Here is a 16,051-nt window from a genome sequence, read left to right on the forward strand (position 1 = left end):
GTAATGGTTACTATGTATGTTAATAAATGCTTTACTGACTCAACTTAATGCAGTTTTGTAACCTAACCTAAAGTGAGGACTATTTATGCTTATAAATCCCTTATAAATGATAATTAAAGGCTCATTATCAAATGAACTACACATCCTTGCAATCTTATTTTAAAAATTTAATTACTGTAAAGTTTAAACATTGCCGAATAACAGGAGTGTCAAAATTTAACATAAAATTGGATTAAAAAACAATATAATTTAACAATATAATAGGATGCAACATTTCAATGTTATGTAGCAATGTTTAAACTCTACAGTAATTTTATTTTACACAAGATTGCAAAGATTTATTTTCATTTGATACAGTTTCATTTGTGTTTCTTCAAATTAATAAAAAAAAATCCTGTTTAGAATTTAACTGAGCCTTGTCATTTATAAGGGATTTATAAAGCATAAATAGTCCTCACTTTAGATTAGGTCACAAAACTGCATGAAGTTGAGTTAATAAAGCATTTATTAACATACAAATTAACTATTAGTATATGCCTGAATAATAATATTTATAAATGTTTATTTAAATAGTTAATTAATCATTAACTTACGCATTCTGAATGATCTTAAAAAACCACCAACTACTCTTAAATAACTGCTTTGTAAATAATGCGATACTCAATTTAGTCATGAAAAATGAATCATGAACAAAGTATGAAAATACAGTTATTAAGCACATTACACATGCTTTTAAGTCAAGAATACAACATTTTTAGCCATTATTATAAACTGTCTACTAATGTTTATTAATGTAGAGTTAATGCTCAACAGTAAATTAATCCATTATATTTATTAATGCTTAATAAATGGTTCATAGTGTGTAGTTATTATAAAGTGCTACCAACTTTTCTCTTAAATCGGGTTAAGAACATTTAACAATTGTTTTATAAACAAATATTCAATACAAACCAACAATTCAGGAATAACTTAATTCAGAAAACACTAGAGCAATAAAAACTCTAACAGTTGTGTAATAACACATACATTAAGCATGGCAGATCAAACAAACCTGAGAAACTGGCATTCACTGTATGTCCAAACCTGACTGACTTCAGTCCGTATTTAGACATCACGCCATTCATGATCGGAAAGTTCCTGAATCAAGGTAAGAACTCTTGGGTTCACATGAAGACGGGCTGTGTTTGTCTTCTCCACTTTAGTGCCTTTCTCTGGGTTGATAGAGAAGAAACACCTGAGCAAAAAAGAGAAAAAAATGAATTGTATTAATGATAAAAAAATCTTATGTTTTTGGGAAAATCTTCTTTTTTTGGGAAAAATACCTTTTTAATTGAAATTATAATTTTAATTATAATTAATATAATAGAAATTTGTCAACCTGTACATATAAACCAGGAAAAAGAAAACCTTGCATTAGCAATTTAGGTCACTTCAATGTTGTATAAAGCCTGTACAAAAACACATACCTCTGCAAAAACTCCAAGGTTGATGCCAGCTCTGATGGGTAATGGATGTTGAAGCAATAATAGCTCCCAAACATCATGCACAGGGCGGAAATGAAGGAGGGGATGTTGTCATGTACAACAGTTCGATCCACACACAGCATGAAACGCTTCGATGAAAAGCAGGATTGGCCTTAGAAAAAAGTTAAATAAAAGTTAAATTTGGTATTTAATTATAATACCATAAAAGTAAAAAATACAAACAAATTAAAAAAACCTTTACAAGATTTATTTGTTACAAATATTTCAAATGAATGTACAATTAACAATACTTGAACAATGCTGAACGGTCTATTAAACGTTATCATGACATTCTTTGATCTTGAAATACATAATAATGTGAGTAACAACAAATAATAAATGCCATATAAGTACTGTTGTACGTTCATGATTACTAATGGTAACAAATTTATTGTTATTGTAAAGTATGAAGCTAATAATATACGAAAACAATCTGAATTTGAATTGTGTTCATTTAAATTATTTGCTATTGTAATTTAATAAATCTAAATTTTTATATGCCGTAAAAAAAAAAATTGAATTTGAATTTCTTAACTTGAATATTGAACATCTGAAATTTAAGACAACTGAATTTTTTTATAGACGTATTTTCATAGACTGCAGGTATCCAGTTTGTGAAAGTAGTTTCAAGTCAGGATAAAGAAATTCCAAATATCATATTCAATATTATAAAATTTTAAACCAGAAATTCAGATTGTGAAATTCAGATTCAGCAGAAAGTAGGTGAGGGGTCATCAACGGAAGAGTAGACGATCACTGAAAAGTCAAACTAGGAATCATTCACCACGAGGGTGGGGGTTTGGGGGGTCTGGAAATAGGTCAAAATAAATGTTATTTGTCGACATATAGCCTAATGTAAAATTAAACTCATGTATTTTAGCTTTAAGTATGGGGAAGGATGCTTTCAGTTTCGGGTTACATAAAAAAAACGTTGAAAACTCATCAAGTGGCTTTCACTGTACACTTTTCACAACAATATAGACTTATTAACACCTCATGTTACCATTTGAACAAAAAGTTTTAAGCACTTAACAAATGAGGCTAACAAAAATCTCTGAGCAAGTAATTCACAATGAGTCACTTAATTCATTTATAAATAAGCCGAATCGAACACCTCTGAATGAACAATTCAGTGACAAAGATAGAGGTTTGGTGCCACCTGTTGGACATTTTGGTTTCAATGTATTTTAGCCAAAAATAATGCGATATTTTTAAATATATGGAAAATCTGATAATTTAAATAAATATAAATGTAAGGATAAATATGACATCTTGGATGTGAATAGATGATTTTTAAAAGAGGCAGCATTTCAGTGTTGATGATAGACTTTGGCCAAACATTAAAATCTTCCTTAAAATACTATACTATATACTATATAGTAAAAAGCATGTGCATGCAAATATGTCATTTACCACAGCTGTAAAACGCAGGGAGTTTGAAAATGCAGGCAAAAATGAAAAAATAAAATTTATTAAACAACGAGATGTAATTGAATTAAGTATATGAATTTGGTTCACTGAAGCATGTATATATTTATTACACAAACTAGTGAAAATAGCTGACCCTGATAGTCAGTTTGCAGAAGAATTGTGTCCTCCTGAGCCTCACATACACCAGGCTGTAAACTCACGCAGCTCTGTAAATGAGCTTTAACTTTTTGGTGATCGTCTACTCTTTCCTGTCGATGACCCCTGACCTTATTTCTGCTGAATCTGAATTTCACAATCTAAAATTCTGGTTTTGAGTTTTATATTACTGAGTTTGATGTTCTGAATTTATTTATCCTGAAAACTTGATACTGTACTTTTATAAACTGGATATCTGCAGTCTATGAAAATACGTCTATAAAAAATTTCTGCCTTGAAAATTACAGTTGTCTTAAATTTTAGATGTTCAATATTCAAGTTAAGAAATTCAAATTCAAAAAATTAATTCAAATTCAAAATTTAACGGCATATAAAAATTCTGATTTATTAAATTACAATTGTCAATAATTCAAACAAAAAAATGCAGATTTTTTGTCATATTTTAGCTCCATAGTCAAGCATTAAAAAAAAAATTATAGCAAAGAAACAAACAAATAAACTTACCACACACAACAAGTGTTGGGGTCAAATTAACTTTGTCCATCTCTACCTCTTCTGCGAGGCATGTGTCCTCCACATGACAGAACATAGCATCTTCCTTCTCATTGAAGTAGGAAAGCAAAAGCATCAACATCTCTTTCACATCTTCAGAGCAACCACTTAGCTCTCCCCTCATCACTTTAAACTTTGTTAAGTCCTGCAGGAACTTTTTGTTTTTGTTCACACCAACTGTACTGAAGTAGTTTAGGAGTCGTTTCCCCTTCAAGTCCAGATTCCGGGTGAAAGTTTCATTAAGACCAATTCCGGTAAGCTCCTTGTAGTGAACTGCCATGCCAAGCTCATTAAACCACCATGGCCAATCCTCCAGGAGACATTTTATATTCTTGCCCTGATTTACTTGGTTACGTTGTGTGTAGAAAGTCAATTTCATTAGATGTCTGACTTCTTCTGCATCTGCATCAGTTTGACGAGACATTATCTTCATTTTCTCTTTCTTTTCCTCCTGGCTTTCAGAGGTCTCTCCCAGTGGCAGGAATTTTACATGCCAGTTAATGCATCCATATGTATCCTGAATTGCTGCCCTCTTTTCTGGAGGAATTTCATCCGTGTCAGAGTCATCAGTCTGATGTCTTCGTTTTCTTATTTTGGGTGTTGTAGATCGCTTCACATTTTCAATCCTATACTGCAATTGCTTCACTAAAGAATGGTACCCTGGCCCAACCACATCCCCCTCTATTACATCCAGGAGAGACTCTGGATACTTTGCTACCATCTTTTTGGCAACTTCAGTAGAATTCCTTTTATTTGGGCATGAACATTTTCGCATCATCTCGTTTACCACAATCCGGACCATCTCTCTTCTCATTCGTGGACTTGGTCGTTTTCCTCTCTCCAAAAATTGCATTAGTTCCTGAGGAAATTTATCCCATGGTATCAGAAACGTATCCACCCAGTCTACATCTGGGCTTTGGGAGATACTGGTGGAGGATGATTGAGAACTTGCAGGTGAACTATGCAAGGCTGTGGAAGGTTGTGGTGAGCTGCTTGTTTCTGGTGTCTGGCCTGCAAAAGGTCATACACAAACAATAGTCATTAACACAAAGTTTTTTTTATTTTATTTACATTTTCTTTTCAAGACCTTTTTACACATGTAACTTTGTGAACTTGTCTTGGAGTATTCTGTTCTGCAACACATGACTTACATCTTAACTTCCAAGCAGCAAGGACTTTTCGAGCTTGGATTGGCCTTAATGCCGTTAGCAAATCAGATTCCTCAATAAACTTAAAATCATCATATGTCTCCACTCCAATGGATTGCAATGTCTCCTCTAAAATGTCTTTTGTTGCCTCTGGAAGGTTAGGCAAGACCTCAGTGATGGCAGTACGTAGAAATGTTGTCTCCAAGTCAGTCATTACTGAAATCAATCAAGTAGTGATTAAACATGTAGTTATTAAATTTATTAAGAGTTTATTTCTGTTCATCCAATTGCAAATAAAACAAAAATCTTACTATTTTCAAAAGGATAGATCACAACATTTTTTAATTTAAAATCTATAATTTATTTATCCTTGACATATTTTATACCAGTTTGAGTTTTTTTGAGACAACATTTAAAAGAATGTTGGAAACTTGTAACCATAGACTTCCATAGTAGGAAAAAATACTATAGAAGTCAACAGTTAAATTATCATCTTGAGAAAAAAAATAAACAAATCCCAAACAGGATTGAAAAAAAAAGTCAAGGGTAAGTAAATGATATCAACATTTTTTATTTTTGGAAAAACTATCTCTTTAAACTACATGTTATTTTATCTAAGCATACATGATGATTTTTAGTATATTTTTTTCACTTCTGTGGACAAGATCTCTTTACTTCGACAGCACGCTGTGTTTCAGCGTAATGACTTGGTACCCATTAACAATTTATAATGTTAAATAAAAATCAACCAAGTCATTTATGCTAAGACACTGTAGCCTGGTACTCTGTTTAGTCAGAATACAGATGGTATTCAAAATGATATTCAGCTTTTTGTATTCCCATTACAAAAAACACAGCTTCGTCATTTTGGATTAAAATGATGAGAAGTTGAACTCATCACTTTTAGACACAAGAAAATGTCCCTTTTTGTATGACATTCCTTTATAGATTATTTCTGTGGACACAGTAGTATTAAAGTCTGAAAAGTTAAATTCTCTCACTGTATGTTTAATTGATTCACTGTAAAGACTTGGGTAAAAAGTGTAACTGTCTTTGACATGCAACAGAAAACAGAGTTTACCTTTATTTCTTTGATGTCTTGACTGTCTTAAGATCGTAAATCATGAACAGCAGAATCATAAGTTTCACGGGTGCGCTGTGGACCACAAACATTTGGGTTATCACTCTGAAATTCATTTCTTGTTATTTCACAATACCTGCAAAAATACTGAGCACAATACTGAAATTTTCAGTAAACCCACCAATGGCATGTGAACGCAAATTATCACCACCAGCAATACAATACAGTGCACCTTTAACTACGTTACCACCTACAGCTATTCCATTTTCCTCCAAATCTTTTAAATCCACAAACAGCTCTATTCAGTATAATTCAGTAGTTTCAGGTGTTGTTACATCATTTGAAACAACACATTCATGACAGTGGACGACTGAGAAACAGTTTTCCTGTAAATGTCACTTACAGTATTATTTGAGGCAGCTCTATGCTTCCTGGACATGTGAGATGTGAAAGACGATTTAATTGTAAAAGTATTTTTGCAACCCGTTACTGGAAAAGCCACAGGTCGGCCTTCTGCTATATGCTCTTTTAAGTGGCATTAAATCTTCAGCCGTGTTAAACGTGAGGTCACACAACGAAATTTAGAAATTTAAAATCTGCAACTGCTTTAGCACTAACGGTTGATGCAGACTCATTGTGAAATGTGCTTTAAATGCAGCGTAAGAGCAAAATGTTCGCTTACAGCCAGCACTAACATATTTGAAAAATCAATAGGAGTTCGTTTCTATGAACTTTACAATGCAACACATAGCCTCTCAGTGTCTCGAAGGTTTTGTTGCAAAAATTACACGTGGTTAATCATCTTTAGACTTCGAACAAAAAATGTTTTTTTTCAGCTTTACGTTAGTTAGACGATAAGACAAGGAGCCGAGTTACCTTTGCATTGTGCCACTCATTATTATTTCGACGACCGTGCAACACCCCAAATAATATCCTCTCCCTTTTTGCAGGTGCTTGTATGATAAAGCGTTTAAAGTACAAAGTAAACGAACTTTTCACTAAACTTACCACAGTGCCTCAGTAGTTAGAAATGTTGGCAGACGTCATCCACAGCTTCATTCGCGGGCCGGACAGATGGAGCGCGCGCACTCACTATAAACGTCTGTAAAATGGCTGCTCCCGCAAGAATCAGATAGCCGATTAGTCATTGGACAAGGCAGAACAGAGTTTGAAATTCAAACGCAGACGTTAATTTACACAAAAGCATACATTTGAACTATAAACACATCGCTGTCACATTTTAAATAACAACAAGACATTTATATTTTATTAATTAAATTATTGTTTAAAAAAAATAATTAAAAAATTATATATATATATATATATATATATATATATATATATATATATATATATATATATATATATATATATATATGTTGTTAAATACAGTGGATTAACAATTACATTTTACATAGTGTTCAAAAATAAAGGACCCTTAGGGACAAATAACCATTATCTTTCCATAGGCCAACATTAAATATGATAATTATCAATAAAGCCTAATATTAAAATAGCTTATATACTATTAGGACAATTCTGAACAGACACATTGCCTTTAAAACCCATCATTTAAAACTTGTAAATATGTAATGATATATGTAAGGAAAACATGATTTGGTTATTTTGTGATTGTTATACTTGTGTACACATGCTTTTTTTAATCTGTAATAGGATGATTTTAGTTTGTTTAGTATCAATTTGTAATTTTTACAGCAGCTTTCAGTATTACATGTTTGCACTATTCAAATAACAGTGATCAGTAAATTTTACAAATAAACATTGTTATTGATACACATTCTTACAGTACAATTAACAGTTTAATTTGGTTCAACGTTTTACAACTGTATTTTTATTTTTTACAAAACCATACTGTAAATTTAACACTGTTTCATTGTTTTTCTATTTACAAAATTTAGATGTCACAATTTTACAGAATTTCACAGTTATTTTCACAAACATTTTTTACAGTGCAGTATTCAACTGATTTAACAATATCCTATCAATATAGGAGTTGACTGAGAAAGCCAGAGAATGATGATAAAGAGAGAGCAGAGTTTATTGAATAATCTTAGTTGCATATGATTCAATGCTCAGACTTCATATGACCAAGATAAATCTAACAAGTGTTATTATTCCACAAGCAACAGCAATAAAAAATCATTGCTTCACAACATTGTCCAGAGACAATACAGAGCTTGAAATGGAGACATTCTCTTATCTCTTACTCTTGAAAACAAGTGTTGTTTGAATCCGCACAGACATAAGATTATAACAATATGAAAAAAGGAAATAATAAAAAAAGCAATAATTAACGATAAAAACATGATAAAATGATTAGGCTTCTATTTCTTGCAGCTGAACAACAGAAAATTATGACAATGATCACCTCAGGTACACCTTATGTGCTTTATTGACTGTTAAAGCGAATGATGTGAGTTTGAATGCCATTTTGACAAATGACATGACATGTATTGCCATGCTACTAAAAACAGCAGCAGATAGTTCACCTTATATGTTGAAAATAAAATAAACCGTTTGAAATTAAACTTTAGAACTGTGACTCAAAACCAACACAGTGATTTATTGAGCATGTACATTTAATAATGTTAAAGAGGTTTAATATGTATTAATTAGATTATAAACCTTACCATTTCGCTAGAGTGAGTTAATATTCTTGATTCATCTGGGGCAAAAAGCCAAATCGCTTATCACTGCAAATCTAGTCACGTAGCATGTTGTTAGGATACGGGGTTACAGTGTAACCTGCTAACCTAATGTTTATGTTCGTAATATTTATATTATTTGCTAATTAATAACCACCTCATGTGGAACTCTGAATCTGCATCTCATTTCGTAGTCTGTTACTGTCCACCAGAGGTAGCATTTCAGTCACAGACACTTGATTCAAGAGCCTTTTTGAATGAAAAAATGAATGAATGAAATGCGCTATTTTCCACAAAGGCAACCCGGGTTCTAATATTTAACTGGCTAATCGAAAATATTATATGTATATATATATATATATATATATATATATATATATATATATATATATATATATATATATATATATATATATATATATATAAATATGTGTGTGTGTCTATATATGTATATATGTATATATGTATATATGTATATATATATATATATATATATATATATATATATATATATATATATATATATATATATGTGTGTGTGTGTGTGTGTGTGTGTGTGTGTGTGTGTGTGTGTGTGTGTGTGTGTGTGTGTATATATATATATATATATATGTGTGTGTGTGTACACATATATATATATATATATATATATATATATATATATACACACACACATATATATAATAAAATGATAAACAATAATCAATAATAATCAAATCATTAAATAATAATCAATAAAATTATATAATGATAATTATGTAATCATCTATGATTAAATAAAATAATTAAATGAAAAATAATTGAATGTGAAAGTAAAACACAACACAAATCAATGGTTGCTTTCTTAAAACAACACACACATAAGTTTGCTAGAAAGATTCTCAGATCCTTAGTTAGATCCTTAGTTAAATTCTTTAAATATGATTATCAAGGGGCACCCTATTTGTTCCCATGCTTTGAGCTCTTTGGGATCCAGGAATGTTTTTAACAGTGTGACTTCACTCTTACAATCTATGTCCTGCACTGGGTGGTCCACTTGACCCGGACTGTTCTTCTTTCTGTCTGTCCGTCACTGACTGCAGGCCTGATGAGTGCAGTGTTTAGTGTTGGCCTTCAGGCATAACATTCACTCTTGCAGCTCAATGTTCCAGCTGAGTCACAAGCTCAAAGTGCATGCTGTCAGTAGGGAGGAATAAGAATGAGAATCATAAGGATTTGTTATTATTATTATTTTTTTTTACCTCAGTTTAAGTCACTTTAAGAGAATGAATATATTTTTTATTTGTCTGCTAGAACTTAATTCTATTTCAAACAAAAGCTGCTACTTTGAACTTTTCTTTAACAAAATAAAAAGAAAATGTTCCATAAAAATATTTAGCTGCACTACTGTGATAATAATAAGTAATGTTTTCTAAGCAGCAAATGTGGAGAATGAAGTAAAGGTTTTTCACATTGTCTTTTTAAAAAATATTAAAGACACTTATTTTAAATGATATTTTTGAATAAATAAATGCAAGCTTTTATAAGCATAAAAAACGTATTAAATTATTAAAAAAATCTTATTGGTCTCAAGCTTTTTATTTATATATATACTAAGCATATATAGCAGGGGTGGCCAACCCTGTTCCTGGAGAGTCACCTTCCTGCAGATTTCAGTTGCTACCCATTTCAAACACACCTGAACCAATTAATTAGGACCTGAACACCACGTGATAACTACAGGCAGGTGTGTTTGATATGGGTTGCAACTGAAATCTGCAGGAAGGTGGCTCTCCAAGAACAGGGCTGGCCACCCCTGGTATATAGTAAATGAAAAATTCTAAATGATATGTTTTTGATGATATAGTGAAATTATATGATATAATATATATATATATATATATATATATATATATATATATATATATATATATATATATATATATATATATATATATATATATATATATATATATATATATATATATTTTTTTTTTTTTTTTTTTTATTCTACTCCTATTAAAGTGAATAAAGACTGTCAAGCAAGTTTGATGTCAAACATAGTTTGGCACACTTTTGGAGCTCTCATTACCATTTACATGGTACATTTTCCTGTTTTGTGGAAGATAGAGGCCTGAAATTTTGTCCAACTGAGTCAATGATCACAAAAGTCTTATTAATTCTTTTAACAAAAGAATCTTAAAAAAGATTCTTCCATAAAAATATTTAGCAGCACTACTGTGATATTATTAAGAAATATTTTTTTTTTTAAGTAGCACAGGTGTAGACTGGAGTAATGGCTGTTTACATGAATAAATGACTCTTTTTAAAAAAAATAAAGACACTGATTTTAAATTATATTTTGTATATTTTTATTTATTTTTGATTGAATAAATATAACATAAAAAATTTATTTTTCAAATTTATTGGCCTCAAGCTTTTTATGGTAGCATATATGCTACCATTTAGTTAAAAGCTACATTTGAAATTATGTTTGTAATGTATTCTACTCTTATTAAAGGAAATGAAGACTCAAGCAAGTTTGATGTCAAACATAAATTGGCAAACTTTTTTTTAGAGCTCTTATTACCATTGAGCTTTGCTCTTTGTTGTATGTTTTGGGGAAGTTAGATGCTTAAAATTTTGTGCAAATGAGTCAATGATCACAAAAATCTTAATTAATTTAGTTCCTGGCGTGAGCTTTTTACTCCGTAGACATTTGGTGTTGAACCTCTGCCGCACACAGTGAGCTGAACTCTGCTGGCCCTTACAGCGAGCGCTTCTCTCTCCTGTGTTCTTGATTTCAAAACAATCAGACTGGATTTCCTTTCAATCCCAAATAATCAAATTAGATTTCCCCCATCAAACGCAGGCCGACTGTGGGCTGGAACCTGAGCGCTGCACTGTGTGCTCTCCTAATTGACTTAATTTAGCCTCATCAGTTGACTAAATTCTCCATCTTAATTGCGGGGCATGAAATGGATGTGCGTTTTTGAGGTAGTACATGCACACTGGCATTCCGCACCTCTCCTGTCTAGTCAGCTGAATGGAGGAAGAAAAAAACCCTGTAATGACTTCCTTCCTGACTGGAAAGGGGGTAAGGGTCAGCGCAATAAAGCGGCTGCTCTCCTGTAATCATAGTGTAACATCCAGGGTTAAAAATGTAAATATTGAGCTTCCTTATCCTCGCTACAGGTTTGAAGTTACAGCGCTCATAACTCACTCCACAAATATGAGCTTTCGCTCTCAGATCTCACTGGGATTTGGAGTTTACAGAGATCCCCACATCAAATACGTATGACTTAATCTCTTCGGAACGACCACAGAATTTCAAGTTTTGACTATTCGTAATTCTGAAGGTGAAACAGAACCAATGACTCATTCTGTGGTAATATTAGCTTGAGCTTTCCGTTCCGCTTCATAAGTGAAGATTTACCTCACCAGGGTCGACAGAACTTCGTTTAATAAGATCTGCTAGGCTGTTATTTCGTCTTTTGACAGTAATAACAGGCCGGATGCTGAATTACAAAGAATTTGTTGTACGTTTTGAGGTTGACCTCTGTTGTGACCTTCCAGATCACGTGTATATTATTGTAAGATACTTCTCGTAGGGCGTCTTTTTTGTTTTTAGAGTATCGGCCCCTGACAGCAGCTGCGTTTTTGTAAGCTTTTTTTCCTCCCTCCTTCCTTTCCCCTCTTTTGCGCCATCAAATTAGCCTGATGAAGGTTTGCAATGTATAAATAAACCCCATGGCACACAAATGGATGGTTGTTGAGTGAACACCATGCCAGATCGCGCTCTGCAGAACAGGCAGGAAAATAAATAGTCATCCCTTCAGGCCTGTGTCTTTGTAAACATATACCTTTTTGTTGGAAATGTAAAGGAAATGACTCTTGTTGCATTCCTTAACATTTTACCCTCACTGAGAGACGATTGACATCCTGAAGGTTATGGTGCAAATACCACAGTGTGGGTCTCTGATGTCTGATAGTGTAATTGGTTGCATTTTAACCTGTCATTTCTGTCTTACGCTGACTGGTTGTCATAAATCCGACTGTCATGCACTGTGGTGATCCGTTTAGCATGCAAGTGCACAACGGTGATCTCAGCGGCGACCCCGCTGGGGCCGAACTGACCCTTCCATCCTGTGTACACCACTCCGCCTCTTTGCACTTCACTTCATCCCAGCTATTTTTATGATGTTGCTGGACGGGGCCCATGTTTTCCCTAAGGAGGAAACCTTTAAACATTGCTAAACAATTAATCTTTCCCCTTTGAGTTCGTGTTGGACCCACCATGTAGAAGGCTGCCTCAAAAGGACTTTACCAATGAAGCCACAATGCATAATAAATGGTTTACCACCCATCACAGTTATTTAAATCAATTATTCATTCATTCATCCTTTGGCTTAGTCCCTTTATTCATCAGGGGTCACCACAACAAAATGAACTGCCAACTTATTCAGCATGGGTTTTACACAGCATATGCCTTTCCAGCTGCAACCCAGTACTGGGAAACAACCATACACACTAAATTACACATACACTATGGCCAATTTAGTTTATTTGGTTCACCTATAACGTATGTCTTTGGACTGTGGGGGAAACTGGAGCACCCGGAGAAAACCCACGCCAACACGGGGGGAAACATGCACACTCCACACAGAAATGCCAACTGGCCCAGCTGGGACTCGAACCAGCGACCTTCTTGTTTTCAGGTGACTGTGCTATCCACTGACCCACCATGTTGCTTAAATAAAATATGTAAAGATTATCTGCATTTCGATCATTTCATGTTCTTATGTATATTAAACAGAAATGCAACTGCAGCTTCTCACTAAGTCCCAGAATGTTTTAAATTAAAGTTTAAATAGTATCCTCTTTTCTTTCTTTTTAAAGGTCTGACATCACTTGCCATCATTTTTAGGCTTAAATGCTCTACCAGATACCAAAAGCAAACAATCCACCACTATGAAAAATTGGGATCCTAAATTTTATTATCCATAGAAAAATCCCTAATGACTAGACAGCGATTTGTGTTTTATAAATCTCAATTGTATTTTAGGTATTTTCGATTGAAAGAAATGAAAGATTGAACCGGAAAATAGTTTTCCTTATGTCAACTTAAGCATATATCCAATATACTGACTTCCAATCAGATTGTAAAGTACAGTGCATCCAGATAGTATCCATAGCGCAGAACTTTTTCCACAATTTTTCATGTTACAGCCTTATTCCATAATGGATAAAATTCGAGAATTTTCTCAAAATTCTACACACAATACCCCATAATGACAATGTGAAAATTTTTTTTTTTAAATTGTTGCAAATTTATTACAAATAAAAAAGCTGAAAAATCACATGTAGTGTAAGTAAGTATTCACAGCCTTTGCTGTGAAGCTCTAAATTGAGCTCAGGTATATTCTGTTTCCACTGATCATTCTTGAGATGTTACAGCAGTTTAATTGGAGTTCACCTGTGGTAAATTCAGTTGATTGGACATGATTTGAAAAGGCATACGGTCCCAGGGTTGACAGTGCATGTCAAAGCACAAACCAAGCATGAAGACAAAGGAATTGTCTGTAGACCTTCAAACAGGATTGTCTCGAGACACAGGGCTGGGGAAGGTTACAGAAACATTTCTGCAGCTCTGAAATGTTTAGAACATTTGGAACCACCAAGACTCTTCCTAGAGCTGACCAGCCATCTACAACTTTACAGAAGGACAACCATCTGTGCAGCAACCCACCAATCAGGCCTGTATGGTAGAGTGGCCAGACAGAAGACACTCCCCGCCTGGAATTTGGCAAAATGACTCTCAGACCATAAGAAACAAAATCCTCTGGTCTGATGAGAATAAAATTGTACTCTTGGAGTGAATGCCTGGCGTTACGTTTGGAGAAAACCAGGCACCGCTCATCAACAGGCTAAAATCATCCCTACAGTGAAGCATGGTATTGGCAGCATCATGCTGTGTGGATGTATTTCAGAAGCAGGAACTGGAAGACTAGTCAGGATAGAGGGCAAGATGAATGCAGCAATGTACAGAGAGATCCTGAATGAAAACTGCTTCCAAGTGCTCTTGACCTCAGACTAGGGTGACAGTTCATATTCCAGCAGGACAATGACCCAAAGCACGCCGCCAAAATATCAATGGACTATTTTCAAAACAATTTGGTGAATGTCCTTGAGTGGCCCAGCCAGAGCCTAGACCTAAATCCTATTAAACATCTCTGGAGACATCTGAAAATGGCTGTACACATACGCTTCCCATCCAACCTGATTGTAGGAGCCATTTGGCAACTGTTCATTGTTCCACTAGGCTCTCTAAACAGGCTTTATAAGTGGGAACGAACATTCAGGTAACAGGTGTTGCTTGACGGAAGGGAGCACATACAGTTTTGACCACACACTTTCAAACACACACACGCACACTCACGAGCATTCACACAGAGAGACACACACACTTACACACAAACAAATGCACACACATAGCCATATACACACACACATACGCACACACATTCATTCAGGCTTTAGCGTGACGGTTTGTTTTGTTTGTAAGTCACGATATGTGGCAGTGTTTGACTTTTACGAATGGAAACTTACCTGGAAGGAAGTTTGTGAACTATTGGAGTTTGCAACTGCATTAAACCTAAATATCTACGGAAACAAGTAAGACTGTTCATTTCATTGACACTTCATCAGCCAGAGGACAGTGTGCGTCAGCTGGGTGCCTGTCTAACAACATCTCAGGGACTTCAAGCAATAGGCTTAGCCTCTACACTGATAGAGCTTGAGAGGTACTGCAAAGAGGAATGGGCAAAAATTCCCAAAGACAGGTTTACCAAGCTTGTGGCATCATATTCAAAAAGACTTTCAAAAAGGCTGTAATTGCTGCCAAATGTGCATCAACAAAGTATTGAGCAGAGGCTGTGATTGCTTATATACATATGATTTTCCAGGTTTTTTATTTTTAATAAATCTACAATTTTTTTTCACATTTTTATTATGGGGTGTTGTGTGTAGAATATTCAGGAAATACTTGAATTAAATTCATTTTGGAACAAGGCTGTAACATAAAAAATGTAGAAAGAGAGAAGCGCTATGAAGACTTTCCAGATGCACTGTATATTTTCTGATAAAAATGTGTTGAATACTTATTTCTCCCACTTTATATATAAGAGTAGAATTTTCAATTTAGGTTTCACACATGTTGTGGATGAAACAGCTCTCTGTTCAGTTCATATGGAGCAAGCACTGTTTTTATTTGTTTAAATTTGTCATGATTGTCAACCAGAAAAAAAAAAACCCATTAAATGTTACAAATCACTTTTGAATTCAAAAGTTTCAGATTCACAGGGCTGCAACACAGCAGCACAGTAAATGCTTCTCAAGTTGATCATTCTCAGGAGAGATGCGAGGATTTTCTTTGCCAGAGCTCTTGTTTGAAGAATGCCGCTCTGCTTCTTTTTTTGTAGTTTTTAAATTAGCACTCTATAAATCACGCACTTT

General features: G+C 33.8%; 2 protein-coding genes across 21 annotated transcripts in view; one reads left to right on the forward strand and one right to left on the reverse strand.

The window, feature by feature from the left end:
• Window positions 1–16,051, forward strand: part of traf3ip1 (TNF receptor-associated factor 3 interacting protein 1) — a 62,547-nt gene that overhangs the window by 37,487 nt on the left and 9,009 nt on the right. For 4 of the 20 annotated variants that reach the window (XR_012384915.1, XR_012384916.1, XR_012384917.1 and 1 more), the window contains one exon: window positions 7,868–8,889. The gene's annotated coding sequence lies outside the window, so the exon portion shown is untranslated. 20 annotated transcript variants of the gene reach the window in all.
• On the reverse strand, window positions 987–6,699 carry LOC137487228 (uncharacterized). Its single transcript, XM_021479022.3, has 3 exons — window positions 3,615–6,699; window positions 1,467–1,635; window positions 987–1,234 (listed from the first exon to the last, which is right to left on the reverse strand). Exons 1-3 carry the CDS (start codon window positions 4,513–4,515, stop codon window positions 1,105–1,107), a joined length of 1,200 nt encoding a protein of 399 aa, XP_021334697.1. The 5' UTR covers window positions 4,516–6,699; the 3' UTR covers window positions 987–1,104.

Source organism: Danio rerio, chromosome 9, assembly GCF_049306965.1.
Source record: "Danio rerio strain Tuebingen ecotype United States chromosome 9, GRCz12tu, whole genome shotgun sequence".
NCBI classification, from domain to species: Eukaryota; Metazoa; Chordata; class Actinopteri; order Cypriniformes; family Danionidae; genus Danio; species Danio rerio.

What these genes read in the sequence shown, in the direction of transcription:
- LOC137487228 (XM_021479022.3), bottom strand. Translation starts at nt 4,515, where the DNA reads ATGCAATTTTTGGAGAGAGGAAAACGACCAAGTCCACGAATGAGAAGA. An exon ending in CCCAACACTTGTTGTGTGTG is followed by an intron (nt 1,636 to 3,614) that starts GTAAGTTTATTT and finishes CTTTTTTCTAAG; the next exon opens with GCCAATCCTGCTTTTCATCG. An exon ending in ACCTTGGAGTTTTTGCAGAG is followed by an intron (nt 1,235 to 1,466) that starts GTATGTGTTTTT and finishes TTTTTTGCTCAG; the next exon opens with GTGTTTCTTCTCTATCAACC.